The sequence below is a fragment of the Gopherus flavomarginatus genome, chromosome 1, assembly GCF_025201925.1.
Source record: "Gopherus flavomarginatus isolate rGopFla2 chromosome 1, rGopFla2.mat.asm, whole genome shotgun sequence".
Taxonomy (NCBI): Eukaryota; Metazoa; Chordata; order Testudines; family Testudinidae; genus Gopherus; species Gopherus flavomarginatus.
Window position 1 is genome coordinate 168150807 of NC_066617.1, and position 15422 is coordinate 168166228.

Here is a 15422-nt window from a genome sequence, read left to right on the forward strand (position 1 = left end):
TCTGCTTGGAAAGCACTGTCAAAAAGACTTCAGCAGCATGAAACAGGCAAAGGACATCAAGACTGTATGGTGAAATGGTTTGACTTCGGTCAGGCGTAGTAAACTGTACATCTATTGACCAACTCGAATTGCAGGCTTTTCTGAAAGAAAGAGATTTCTGGAGAAATATTGTCAAACGCATGGTTGATGTCGTTATTTTCTTGTCCGAAAGAAACTTGGCATTTCGAGGAAGTAATGAAAAGCTCAGCGATCCTTCGAATGGCAACTTTTTGGGACTGTTTGAATTGCTTACGAAGTATGATACTGTCCTCAGCGAACTTTTACAGAGGATTAAGAAGGCAGAGACACATGTTCAGTACCTCAGTCCACAGATCCAAAACGAGCTGATTCAACTTGTTGCCAGTAACGTTCAAGAGGCCAACATAGCGCAGCTTAAAAAAGCAAAATATTATTCAGTTATTTTGGACTGTACTCCCGACATGTCACATGAAGAACAGATGTCTGTGGTGTTACGCTTTGTTGAATGCAACGGTGAAGATAGTGTCAATATTCGTGAAGCGATTGTTGGTTTTCTTAATGTTCATGATACAACTGGCGAGGGCTTATTGGAAGCGTTTCTTGAAAAGGCAAACAACTTAGGAATAGACATTGCTGACATGAGAGGCCAAGCTTATGATAATGGCGCAAATATGAGAGGAAAGAATAAAGGAGTTCAAGCCCGCATGCTAGAAATAAATGACCGTGCCTTGTATGTACCATGTGGAGCTCACACTTGGAATTTTGTGATCTCAGACGCGGCAAAGTCATCGAAATATGCCTTTGACTTTTTCGGTCTGATTAACAGAATATACGTTATCTTTTCTTTTTCACCTTCACGTTGGGATATACTTCAAGAACATATGCCAATATCTGTTAAAGGGTTATCGGACACTCGTTGGGAGTCGAGAATTGATGCTGTGAAGCCATTGCGTTATCACTTTGAAAAATTGTGCAATGCTTTGTCATCTTTGCGAGAATATGCGCTCGAAAAGAAAGATGGCAATACAGCAACAGAAGCCGGTGCGCTTTTAGACCATGTTACTACGTGGCCTTTTGTTTTGACTGTGTACACGTGGTACAATATACAATTTCACGTCAATAAAACCAGCAAATTAATTCAGTCACCAGATGTGTCAATTGACGTACTGCAGGCAGAAGTCGGTGCTACAATGAAGTTTTTGGAAGACTATTGAAATACAGGATATAACTCTGTGGTCACAAATGCACGTGAAATAGCAGAGCATATGGGTATTGAGCAGGTGTTTCCAGAAACCAGGGTGCGACGTAAGAAGAGAATGTTTGATTACGAATGTGCTGATGATTCGAGTCGTCTTTCTGCCGAATAAAAATTCAAACTGCAGTTCTTTCTTGTTCTCACTGATCAGGCCATATCTTCTGTTTCGTCGCGATTTGACCAACTCGTGGAGTGGTATAAGTTGTTTGGATTTCTGTACAACGCTAACAGCCTGAAGCAGTGTCACAGAGAAAATGAACTGGAGAATCACAGCAAAAATTTTGAAAGAAAAATGGGAGACATTGATGCCAACGAACTCATAATGGAATTGAATCGTTTTATTTATGTCATCGAGAAAGAGAGAGGACCTGTCACGGCAAACAGTTTTTTAACATACATATACAAGAACAGCCTTCAGCCTTTGCATTAGCATCAGAATTCTTCTTACCACACCAGTTACTGTCGCTGGTGCTGAAAGGAGCTTCAGCAGAATGAAACTGATCAAGAATATCCTGCGCTCAACCCTGACAGATGACAGGCTTTCTGCGCTTGCAGTTATCTCAATCGAAAACAAGATTGCCAGATCTCTGGACTATGATGCATTGATTAACCAATTTGCGGAGAACAAGGCTCGAAAGAAGCACTTTGCGTAAATACGGAATACATGTACACTGTAGGCCTATGTATACATAATAAACCCTGTATATTGTATAAAATAAATACCACATTCCAGTTTCTGCATTATAAGGGGCCCCGGACATATGTTCGGAGGGGGCCACGTTCTTTGTTGCTACGGCCCTGGGCTGAAGGCTATTTAGGAGTGCATAATTTGTATTTAGTGAATAAGCGAGGGGTGGGGGAAGGGCTCGAAATTTTTAAATTGATTGCAGGTTGGTGATGTGTATGTTCTAGTCCTTAGAACTTGCAAGGCAGGGAGCTGACAGATAAAAATCCACTCTCTCTCTCTCTCTCCCCCACGTTCCCCCTCACCCTCCTCTTTTGAAAAGCACGTTGCAGCCACTTGAACACTGGGATAGCTGCCCACAATGCACCACTTCCAATAGCGCTGCAAATGCTGCAAATGTGGCCACACTGCAGCGCTGCTAGCTGTCAGTGTGGCCACACTGCAGCGCTTTCCCTACACAGCTGTACAAAGACAGCTGTAACTCCCAGCGCTGTACAACTGTAAGTGTAGCCATACCCTGAGGATGTGGAGTACGTGCAGTGCTGGGAGAGCTCTCTCCCAGTGCTGGCGCTGTGACTACACTCACAGTTCAAAGCGCCACCGCGGCAGCGCTCCCGCAGCAGCGCTTTGAAGTTTCGAGTGTAGCCATCAGCCTCCTGGTATCGCTACATCTTGCCAACTCTTCCTTTCAAAATCTCTATTCTCTATTGTCTCTCTCTCTCTCTTTTTTTTTTGTATGGTTTAACTTTACTAAGGGCATTCCATTTCAGTCAGAATGTGTTCCAAAGTTGTGCTGCACTATCAACAAAACAAATGTTAATGCTTCCCTCAGTTTATTCTGGTGTGGTTTCATATGTAAGCTGAACATGCTTATTACAGGGGAAAAAAACTGGATGTGTGGAAATTGATAATAAAAATTATTTTTTTTGGGGGAAAAAGAAGTGCTTGTTAACAATGTCACTTCAACAGGAAATGGATACTGAGGACTGCACAATAGGGTGGTGGCTCTTAAATGTTCTCACACTAGGGTTCTCTTTTATAAGTCTCTCACAAGGTGACATTTTCAAAAAGTGTTCACTGTCAGTTGCAGTCAGATTTTCAGAAGAGTTTAGCTCCCATTTAGGCACCTACATAAATGGCTGCTTTTAAAATAATTGCTCACATTGATTCTTATAGCCAAGTTTTGAAGTGTCAGAATGCCAGCTACTGAGTGCTGAACAGTTTTGGAGAATCTGGCCTGAATTGTGAATGCTGAGAACCTGAAACTGTGGCTTTGAGCTCTTTTGAAAATCTGACCCAGAGACTTCAGCTCCTGCTTGGTTATTAAATGGGGTGGGGGGAAATTGAATGTGACTACTAGGAAGATAGAAAAGTTAAAATATACTTGCCTTAAGAGGTCAAGTATCAGGGTGTAGCCGTGTTACTCTGTATCCACAGAAACAACAAGGTGGCTGGTGGCACCTTAAAGACTATAAGATTTATTTGGGCATAAGCTTTCATGGCTAAAAAACCTGAAGAAGTGAGTTTTTTTTACCCACGAAAGTTTATGCCCAAATAAATCTGTTAGTCTTTAAGGTGCCACTGGACTCTCTGTTGTTTTTGCCTGAAGAGGGTGGTTTTAGCTGTTTCATTCCTCTCCTGTTATGTATCTGTTATTTATTTTCTATTCTAGAATGTAGGAATTCCCATTTACCAAATTGTTACCGAAATATCGGGTCTTGGCTAGCTGAGAGCCAATTAACAGCCTGACAGGGATAAGGAAAAATGCTTTATTCTGCAGAAAAAGGAGAGCCTGTACCTTGGTACAAAAGACTCTGTCTTACACAAATTTCACAAACCTTTTATACACATTCAGACAAAGACCCTTGCGTGTTAATACTTGATTGGTAAGTGTAAAATCTCATGTTCCCCTTATCTGGCTAGTACTGACTGGTTTGGAGCAGGATCTTCCTGCTTTGAGGTAGAGGAAAAGAGATAGTGAAAAAGTTCAGGCTACTGTGTCCATGAGCAGTACTCACCCCTCCCACCTACTGGCCGCTTGTAATCTATTAAGGGGGGTCAGACAGCTTTCACAAAATCTTCCTGCCTTAGTTACAGCCCCTCCCCTCCCGCTAGGTCACTTTGCAAATTTGGAACTAGAAGTGTGGATTTATGTTAGCTAAACGTCAGAGGAATATGCAGTTTCTGTTGCATCTGCGTATTTCATTGCAGTTGAATTCGCAGCACAGAAACATAGGGGAAAGAAATACACGAAGCAGCCCTGCAGGGTTCAGATATGGGCTTGTTTTTATTCCTGGTTGAGATTTAAATAAATCCTAAAGGACTGCAGGGCTGCACGTAGCTGCAGATGTCAGTGCTTGATCTCTGATCCATCCTACGCTCTTGTGACAGAAACAGCTTTCCAGGGCCCCTGAAAAACGCTTTTCGTGGCTGCTGGAGAACCCTTGAAGGAAGGGCAGATGGAGCCAGGACTAGACGCCAGGGGCTATGAGGAATGCCGTGTAGCGGAACGGAGCTGTCCCGTGCAGAACGCCAGCGGCTGGGGACAGATGCACGATGCGGAGGGCAGAAGACGCCGGGGAGACCGTGCAGCGGCTGGGGGCAGCCAGTACGAGCCCAGCGGCAGCGCGCGGATGCAAGTGGAAAACAACTATTGCCAGGCCCGTGCAAGGCGCAGGAGCTGTCGGCGCGGGGCGCGGAGGCGGACGATGCGCGAGGGAGCTCACTGTGGTGGGCCCGGGGGCGGCTGTGCAATGGAGGAGCGCCGGGCTCTGCACAAGGTGCAGAGGGGCTGTGTGGTGCACAGTAATGGAGGAAGGGAGATAGGCGGGTTCAGGGGATGCTGACGCGCTTTCCGCAGCTGTCTCCTTCCCAGAGTCAGTCCCGCCCAGTTCCCGCCTCCGCCCGGCTCCAGCCAATGTTTTTTTCCGCCGCGCAAGAGCGGGGTGTGGGCAGGGGAAGGCGCTGGCTGGGACCCCGGAATCAGGGGCCGGTGAGTGAGCGGGGCCGGGGTCCAGCGCAGCCTCCCTTTGCGGCGGAGACTCTAGGAAGGGCCCCATGTTACCACCGTGCGTGCTGGCGGGCGGGCGGGGTGGTGTAGAGGTCTTGGGGTTCAGGGGGCCTGGTGTTGGGACTGGCGGGCCGTCATGGGGGAGACTGGCTGGTATTGGGGAGACTAGAGCTGTACTGGGAGGGCGGGATAGGAGAGGTGTGGGGGGTGACAGTCGGTGAGCTGGTAGGGTGCATGATGAGGTACCAGGAGAGTAGCAGGGTGCTGGAGTGAGTGGGGTTTGTAGGCTTGGAGGTTGTATGTCTAGGGTCTTTCTGGGTCTGTGCCACTTCTGGAGCTCAGCTCAGACTTGCCATTTATAAGCCTATGCGTTTTAGCAGGTGCACTTGGGTACCTGTCAGTTTCATCCCAGTTTCCCTTGCAAGGTGCTTCCAGCAACTGCAGATGTTGAGATTTACTTGCAGCCTCTTGCAGGGTTTTATTCTGTGTGCAAATGAGGAAACCTGCCAGCACACAAGATGTATGCAAATTTGTCTGTGTATCCTTATAGCAACGAATGTATATGCTTGCTCTGGGAACGATGAGTGGGATAGAACAGAAGATAAATCTTGAAGCCCTAATTAAATGGGTAGCAGCAGTGGCTGCTTCTTCCAATTCACACCCACAGCACATACGGACCTTGTCCATATAAAATGGGATTAGACACTAGCTGAGTCATATTTGTGAAAGCTGTCATACTTCCCTGAATAAAAGCTTATTGCAAAAGGCTGCAACCAAAACTTGGTCCCTTCAGTGACTGGAAGTGGTACTTTTTCATCCATCAGAATGTTGGAAATATCCTCTTTTTCGTGGTATAATAATGCATTTGTTTCTATCCCTCCAATGGCGAAAAGTATGGGACCTTATACATGTATTTATGTATGCAAAAGCCATCATTGGCCCAGGGTTGAACGTTAACTGTACTGGGGCTCAAATGGTGACAGCTTTGGGTGGGGGAATCTAGTAGGAATTTGTTGGGGGGACATTTCTCGAAGAGGCTTTTTATTTTTAAAGCAGTCCTTTGAAATTTCTCAGGTGGTTGGGATGGAAGAATACAGTCAAAGGTGCACGATAAACATATTGAATGATAAATCCCTTATCAATTTATTGTATGACTATCATTTGTGTGTGCCTGCTATATATACCATTTAAATTATACATGTATATGTATTATACCTTTGTATTTTTAAAAAAGATTTCAGGATCAAAGCAATCAAGTGTCTCTTTGTTTTGTTTAGAAAATATATAGAAAGCATCCTTCAGGGATGTTGCACAGTATTTACTCGTAAGCAAACTGTGGGATATAGCTTGGAGCCTTGTTTGCTCATGTCCATTTAAATTGCTTTCTGCTACTGCACTGAAAGCATGTCAAGAATGCAGAGAGCAGGTGCTGTAATTTGACTTAAAGTTACAGGCAAGAGATCATGCAATTCTCTTCCATGGGTAATGCTATTAAGTATAGGTGGCCAAATTTGATTTTATGGTAAGGTGGTGAGTCTGAACACTGAACGGAGTAACGTAGTGACATAACTGTGAGTACTGTCTAGGTAAAATAATAGTACCATAAAAATATATTATCTAGTCTATTTTTCCCTTTCTCCTTGGCTCAGCGTTTAGGCCAGGGGTAGGCAGCCTATGGCATGCGTGCCAAAGGCAACACGCAAGCTGATTTTCAGTGACACTCACACTGCCCAGGTCCTGGCCACCGGTCCGGGGGGTTCTGCATTTTAATTTAGTTTTAAATGAAGCTTCTTAAACATTTAAAAAACCTTATTTACTTTACATACAACAATAATTTAGTTATATATTATAGCCATAGAAAGAGACCTTCTAAAAACATTAAAATGTATTACTGGCACGGGAAACCTTAAATTGGAGTGAATAAATGAAGACTCGGCACACCACTTCTGAAAGGTTACCGACCCCTGGTTTAGACATTCCTAATTCAATGTTAAACCCAACTCTCTTGAATACATCTAGGGACTTATTAAAATCCTTGTAAATGCATTCACAGGAAGAGACTAATGAAGCAGAAGTCAACTGAATCTCCTATGTAATACTGAAACACGATGACATTGGTGCCTGTGGGATATGGAAATCATGACAGTATCTAACATGGTTGAGAAAGACATGAGTGGACAATGTGGCCCAGTTTCTGTCGACTACAGGTTTTCTGCATGATCCTGACAGTGTTGGCTTTTCTGCTGTTGGTCTACAACTTTCGTCAGTTAGAGGTGAGTCAAGCAGTTTTCTTTAATGGTGGAAGAGGTTGAGTAACAGTCTTCCTGTTTAGCTTATGCTACTCATGGGAATTCTGTGGGAAAATGCCCCTTCTCCTGCTTCCTGTGCTTCCCTGCAGAAAACAGCAAGGAAGCAAATGGGAGCTTTGTGGGGGATGGGACATGACCATGTGTGCAGTTTTTTTGAGAGGGGGATTGCCCCCTTGAAACAGAGGGGAGCCACATCTCTGCTCCACTGGCTTTGCAACTGAATGCCACCTCCTATGTTCTAGTGCCAGTTGTGATCCCCTTTTGTGTGCTGGGAGCTTTCCTGTTTTCTGTGCAACAGTGAGTGCTGGCTGTGGGGCTGGGTAAGGGGGGTTGGGGGAAATGAAGTAAAGGGGTGGGAGGAAGAAGCAGTGGGGAAGGTAGAGGAGGAGAACGAGGGAGGGGAAGTGGGAGTGAAGGGAGGGGGCTGAGATGGGTAAGAAAAGGGGGATAGGGGAATCATGGGGATAAGCAGGCCCCGGCATGTGGTGTCCCCTCGGCAGCAGCTGGGGTTCCCCCATTAAGCAGGCCCATCAAACCCTCATCCTGACTAGCACTATCCTCCTACATCTGGACCCCCCGATCAGCCCCCTCATACCCAGACCCCTATCCCATAGAGCTCCAACCAACTGCACCTGGACTGCCCACCCCATGAAGCCCACTCAGCACCCAGACCTCCCCCACTGAGCCCTCAGCACCCAACCCTCCCCGCTGAATCTCATCTCTCCACACCCAGACCCCCCCTGCTGAACCCCAGCCACCTTCACTTGGATCCCCTGCAGAGTCCCATTGCCCCTGCACTCAAAACCCCCCAATGAGTCCCTGTACATCCAGATCTCCCATTGAGTTGCCTGCATCCAGATTGCCCCACAGAGAAACCTCTCCCCCCACTAAGCCCCTCCATGCTTGGATCCTCCTGGGCTGAGCCTGCCCACCAATACTTGGTGTGCCTGGCACAGAGGGTCAGGATCTTGGGGTGTTTCTGGATGAGACCCAGCCCTTGCACTGTCAGGGTTGGGTGAAGCCTCACTGTTGAGTCCCTGTACCGGGGAGGTGGGGGGTTCAGGGTGATCTCCCACCTCCATGCAGCCAGTGGTCTGTGCTCCCCACTGCCATGCTGGAGCCACGTTTATTTATTGACAAATAAAATGTGTAGAATTTTAAAACATTGTGTGCAGAATTTTAATTTTTTTGGCACAGAATTTTTAATTTTTTGGCACATAATTCCCTGAGGAGTAATATTGTGCTTGTGACTATGGCTTAACAGTAGATGATAAACAATATCTCTTCCCCTCCTCCCCCCCCCAAATCTGTGTTTGGACTAAATAAAAGAGGCAAACTATAGTTTCAAACCACATTAACCTCTAACACTTTAAATAACTGGTTTAACTAACATTATTTCATTTAGTTTACAATACTAACTGAATTACTTTTACGTATCAACTTCCTGCTGTGTTGTCTTCCTATCTGCCAGCTCTTACTGTTTATCACTTTGCCACTAAGCTCTTCTTGTAGTATCAGCACTTCTGCTTTGACCTTCTAGGCAATTGGTCCCCACTAAAAGATAATGTCTCCACTTTCTGTTGCGCTGCTCTTTCTTCACGTGTTTTGTCTAGGTCTTGTACGTACATTTTCTCTGGCTCTACGTGTGCTAACGCTTTCTTATCAGAGTGTTGTCCACCTCTTTTGTGTGTGTGTGTGTGACTGATGCCCAAAAAGGTCCTTCTGTAGCTCATACTAAAATCATATTACCAGTGAAAGTCTGTATGTCTTGCGTTGTTCTTGTTTAAGGTGTAGCTCTTAGAGGTCAATAGAAAGACCAATGGGACAGTGGTTATGATGTAAACAGGAGAGTAGACCAATCTCCTTTCATCTAGAATTGCTTCACAGTAATGTTTATCAGTTACCTCCAGCAAGTTCAGTCTATCTCATCACCTCTTTCTCCCTTCCTCCATTGTTCCATACATAGCTATTCAGATACATTAATTTCACTGAGTAGAACTGCTATCACAAAGGGGTTTGTGTGTGTGTGAGAGTTAGGGATAGAAAGTGTTAATCTTCCAGCAAATTGAAATTTAAGCTTCTGGTGCTGAAGAAAAATGAAATTTTTATATTAAATAACTGTTAGTCTGGTATAATTAGAAATGCTTATTCAACTTTTATTCAAATCTGCCGAATATGTAATACTCTTCTAAGGAAACATAAACTGAATAGCATTTTGCAATAAATGTTTGCTATATTTCTGAAGTTATATGTTCATTTTGTTTTACATTAGAACTTTTGTGTTGCAAACGTTTTGTTGCTTGCCAGCTTGGTGGATGCTTTTGAGCATCAAATAGTGAGAGACATTTTGTTACATATGGGGAATAAAAACAGCATCATAAAAAGTTTTTGAAGTATTCCAGCTTTGAAAGTCAGCACATATTAGAGGTCTCATTGAGTCGACCTGTTTAAAGATTCTGGCCAGGGAGGCTGCACTGCCTTTCATAATTAGATACTGTGCAGCCTAATCTTGACTCTGAACAAGGCAGATGTCTTCCGGTTTTCATAGATATTTGGATGATTGCATTTGGCAACTTCCCCTAAAACAGCTGCAAAAATAAAAAACGAGCCTTTCAGCTTGCATTCTGTTGTGCTTTACAAAGCACTGCCTATAGCGGGCAGTGACACACCTTTAAGAAGGGCTCTTAGAAATTAACACTGTTTCAGTTGATTGTGCTGAAGTCAAATCTTGTTGGGGAGATATACTAACAGCTGTTTCTAAATGCTGAATACGTCTGTGACGGGTTGGAGCCCAGAACCCCCCTTGGGAACTGCCAACTGATGTGCCAAGTCTACTTCTGCTCCTGCTTTCCCTGTCAGCTTGGGACTCCAGGACCGTGTCTTGTTGAGCCAGACATGCCAGTCTGCTCCAACACAGACCCAGGGTCTGAACCACATGTCCCAAAGCTGCAGACTTAACTGAAAGCCACTTAAGTCGTGTTCCTGTCTTTAACACTCAGATGCCCAACTCCCAGTGGGGTCCAAATCCCAAATAAATCCATTTTATCCTTTATAAAGCTTATACAGGGTAAACTCAAATTGTTCACCCTCTAGAGCACTGAAAGAGAGAGATGCAGGGCTGTTTGCTCCCGCCAGGTATTAATACATACTCTTGGTAAATTAATAAGTAAAAAGTGATTTTGTTAAATACAGAAAGTAGGATTTAAGTGGTTCCAAGTAGTTACAGACAGAACAAAGTGAATTATCAAGTAACGTAAAATTAAACATGCAAATCTAAGCCTAATACATAATAAAACTGAATACAGATAAAATCTCACCCTCAGATGTTTTCAATAAGTTTATTTTGCAAACTGGATGCCTTCCTAGTCTGGGTACAGTCCTTTCCCCTGGTACAGCCCTTGTTCCAGCTCAGGTGGTAGCTAGGGGATTTCTCATGATGTCTGTCCCTTTGTTCTGTTCCACCCACTTGTATATCTTTTGCATAATACGGGGATCCTTTGTTCCTCTGGGTTCCCACCCCTCCTTCTCAATGGAAAAGCACCAGGTTAAAGATGGATTCCAGTTCAGATGACATGATCACATGTCACTGTAAGACTTCATTACCCACTTGTCAGCACACACATATACAGGAAGACTTACAAGTAAAACAGAGCCATTTACAGTCAATTGTCCTGGTTGATGGGAGCCATGAAGATTCCAAACCACCATTAATGGCCCACACTTTGCATAATTACAGTAGGCCCTCAGAGTTATATTTCATATTTCTAGTTTCAGATACAAGAAGTGATACATTTATACAAATAGGATGACCACACTCAGTAGATTATAAGCTTTGTAATGATACCTCACAAGAGACCTTTTTCCATGAAGCATATATTAGTTACATTATGTTCACACTCATCAGCATACTTTCATAAAATCATATAGAGTGCAACATCACAACATCTAATTCAAATATTATCTTTAACTGGACACTTGGTACCCAATCTGACATTGAGTAAGACACCATAGATTTCCTTTGCTGTTCTTCACAACTAGTTCGGTTACCTACGAAATAGGAATTTTACATCACCACTGATTTTTACAAATTAGTGGGTTAGGCAGACTGTCTTGGGAGTGTAATGTACCTTTCCTATGGCATTTGCTCTTAGTGAAAAGTGGTGATCTTCTTTGTTTCTTTTTTTTTTGTTTCCTGTTGCGATCTCTTACCGATTTTTCATTTACAATAGGATATTGGGGTATTCTTGTCTCTGAACACATTTAATTTTTCATTATTTGTTCTAGAAATATGTGCTCTGACTCTTATTTTTAGGGAGTCAAATTCACAAATATATTTTGGGGGGGGAGGTATGTTCTCATATATAAATCTCATTGTATAAATCCCACATTCCCCAACCAAGTTATATGTTGCTATTAAATCACTCCAATATCACATACATTCAAACGGTTCTGATTCTTTTATTGTCCTTGACTTCTCTAAATGCATGTGCTGCTGCATTGTTTCTTTTTTGGGGGCATAGCTTCCCAGTCAGTTTAGAACAGGTTTATATGTTGATATTCTTCAAATGAATAATGCTCTCCGAAACGATCTGGTTTGAGGGAGCTTTTTGAGAATCAGATTCTGGAACTCTCCTTTCCCATTGATTACTGTTTAAAATGTGGATGCAGATGCAAGCCACTTACTGTTTAATAGTCTCATGCTAAGAAATGTCACTTCTCTTTGAACTCTTTCAGCTAGCTTTTTAGCTTCAGTTAAATCCTCGAGCTGCCCATCAGGTGTTTGATAGATTATTTGTTTCTTAAGGCTGAGCTGCTCCCATATCAAGGTCCATGACTGAGTGCTGCATTATAGTAAGAGATGTGAGGCGGTTCTTGAAGATATAACAATAAAATAATTATCTTAACGGTGGTGACTTGTTTATCGCAGGCAAACAAATATTTACATATCAAATTGTACTTGGACCAACAGAGCCACTTCAGGATTGGCTAGGAATGTCCTTGGGATTTACACATAGTGGGGCACCCATCTCCCAATTTGCTGTGTGTCTATGAGAACACTTTTTGTAATGTCTTACTGTTATATATTGCTTTCCTCAATGACCATCTGTGCTTCTCCGTCACTTTATCTGTTGGACCACGTATTGTATCTGTATGAATTAGATTGTGAAAGTTTTGACGCAGGGATTCTGCAATACATTCTCTATTAAATCAAGTCCACCTGGGCACTATATATAAATTAATAACAAACCTTCCTAAGCTTGTTGAAAAAGATTTTGTGGCAAATGGGGTGTCGGGTGCGGGGGGGCCCCAGAACTTTTCTGCAGAAGATGAGAGATGACTGATTCGTTCTGGTAAACCTGATTCATTGGTATGTGGAGTGAGACAGAGCTGAAAACATAAGATAACATTTACCATTCCTTTTTCATAGCTAGTACAAATGCCAGAGAAGGATAATGGCTAGCCCCACTCAGATAATTGGTGTTTTAGGGACATCTAATGCTGCTATTTTGTGGTGTAGTGAGGAGAGGAATATAAGCATTTGAGTCAGTGTGATCAGTTCAGGTTACCTGCCTTTGAAGAGCTCTGGCAGCAGAGGAGGAAAATTTTCTCTGGGATACTGATCCACTCTTGAGTCAGACTGGAGTTTCTCTGAAAGAAGCGTCTAACAAACCTGCAGTCTAAACGTAGTGACTTAAAACCTGTGAGGTAAGGCATCCAGGATACTGCATACTAGAGGCTCATGGTGGTCCTTGGTGAACAAGGACAACATGCCTTTCTTCTGTGTGCAGTATTCTCAGCTTTAATGCGTAGTGCACTGATTGTTACCACAGGCTGACTAATGCCAGTATGTATCTGCAAAACGTAACAAATACCTTATTTAGTATTGTTGGCATACAGGAGGTTCAAATGGCTGTACACATGGTGCTTGTGTGCTGCAGCTCTTCTTTGTTACAACAGAAATGCCACCAGAGTAGTCACACAGCCACCTTGACAGATAAGCAAGAGCATAGGCACTGCTGAAAGCCCCATGTGTAGATCAGGTCATAGTGTTTCTAGTTGGGATTTCTCTCCAGGAATGCTAAAATGACGCTGTGCAATGTGGTCATGCCTAAGCTTAAGGAGTTATGCTGTCATTCCATTGATTCAGAGCTGAAATCCCTTTGAAAAATCCAAAATAGCTTTCTCAGCCCTATAAGTGGAATGTTTGGTGTGGAATCAGGTTTCTGTTTCATGGAGAGAGATATTAAAACAGAGTTTTGTCTTGCCCATTTGGAGATAAATGTGTACTTAGCCTAACTGCTTCCAGTGATCTGGAGAATCAAAGCCAGAATCTTTACCTTACTGTTGGGGCCTGTACAAGAGTTCGCCATGGCTCTACCCTCTCCGGGTGGCAGGGAGCCACACCAGCTCACTACACACAGTTGATCCCGGGCAGTTAGTCTGGCTGTGGGGTCTCCCTTGGTAGCCCTTGCTGTAGCTGGCTGAAATCCGGTCAGCTCAGCCCTGGTTCAGGGCAGGGCAACAATGCTAAATCTGGGTTCTGGCTCTCAGTCAGGGCTGAGCAATAGTAGTATGACAGTATTAAACCCCAGCCCTAGGTCAGGGCGGGGCAACAAACGCTGAGTCAGGAGCTCAGGCCCTCAGGCAGGGCTGAGCAGTAACAACAGAGATAAACCCAGGCCCTAGGTCAGGGTGGGGCACAAACACTGAGTCAATATGCTCAGGCCCTCAGGCAGGTCTGAGCAGTAATAACAGGCTCCAGCCTCCTCAGGCCAGGGAGAGGGGGAGTCTGCCACCCTGGACTGGGGTGGCATGGGGGACGCAGGCCCTCCCACTCCACTGCATCCCAGCCCGGGGCCCTAGCAGCGGCCGAAGATCCACTGCTTAGTCAGTGGGGATCCTGGCCACAACACACCGATGTAGGCTTTGCGGGTGCTGCAGCCAGACTGGGGTCGGCTGCCCCCAGGCTACTTCTACACTCCCCCTTGGGCCCTACCTGGGTGCTGGGGTTGGCCTCGGGGGGTCCGGGGCATGGGTTCGTAGGCGGCAGGGGTTACTCGGCACATCCAGTAGCTCCTCCGGATAGCGGGCGCAGGGAAGGCCCAGCCAGTCTGGGCGGCCGCCTTGGGCCGCAGGGGTTTGCCAGTCGCAGGCTCCGCTAGGGACGTCTGTTCTCTCCAGCGGCTGGGCTCCTACTGAGCTCTGAGGGCCGGCCTTTATAGTTCCAGGTTGCCGCCTGACCCTCTGAGGGGCGGGCTCAGAGCTCCCTAGCTCCGTCCACTCCAGCCTCCAGATGGGCTCTTTTCCCTCTAGGGCGGCGGGGCGCCACACTGCCTCACTACAGGGCCATTGTACCACTTGGGTTAAATATTGTGCCAAGATATTAATATGATTCTGTCCAAAAGTGTTTTACTTTTCAAGAATAAGGGCATATCTCTTTTGGCATCAGTTTCTTTTGCAGACTTTTTGGTTTTGTTTGTGTGTAGGGAAATAATCATCCAATAGGACTAATGTCATGAAGCAGGTATTTCTTTATATAACACTTAATAATGTGCTAGCCGCTTTAGATATGTGCAAATCCCTGCCCTGGATGTCCAAAGTGAAACTTAAATCATAATTAAACATAACAATTATTGAAAGGATGAGAATAAAGTACAAAGTTTCTGTTGTCTGAGTCCATTATATTGCAGTGCAGAGTCTTAAACAGTGCTTCTACTTATTTTCCTGCTCCTCGTTTTTAACGTCTATCATAGTTCAGGGCAACTGCACCCATATTCCCCCTTTCTGCTTCAGGAAAAGCACCCACTCCCAGGCTTCCAGTATCCCCAGCATCTCCCCCTCCTGACCAGGATTTTTCCAGGCTACACTATTCCCTGCCTACACTGTGAATTCCCCAGCAAGTCAGACTTCCTCAGGAGGTCTGCTTTGCCATCTTCTCAGAGGCTGTAATTGCCCACAGGTATGTTACCACACAGCTCTTTCTAAGCAAGCAAATTTATTATTAAAGTAAAAACACTACAGCGAAAACATATTAAAACAATGTAAGAACCTACATTCTTGCTAATAAGCTTAGCAGAGATCACTCCCAACTTCAACAAGAGTTGTAGCAGGTGATCAGTCCTTCAAAGAATGAGCTCCTAAGAT

At 44.5% G+C, this 15422-nt stretch overlaps 1 protein-coding gene across 3 annotated transcripts in view; it reads left to right on the top strand.

Annotated features, from left to right (window-relative positions):
* Positions 1 to 3966: 3966 nt before the first annotated feature.
* Positions 3967 to 15422, top strand: part of NXPE3 (neurexophilin and PC-esterase domain family member 3) — a 32314-nt gene continuing 20858 nt past the window's right edge. Inside the window, exons 1-2 of one of the 3 annotated variants that reach the window (XM_050958786.1) lie at positions 3967 to 5026; positions 7022 to 7241. In XM_050958786.1, the coding sequence (XP_050814743.1) occupies positions 7149 to 7241 (93 nt within the window). In that variant the 5' untranslated portion in view covers positions 3967 to 5026; positions 7022 to 7148. The other 2 variants (XM_050958775.1, XM_050958798.1) reach the window with 2 other exon arrangements.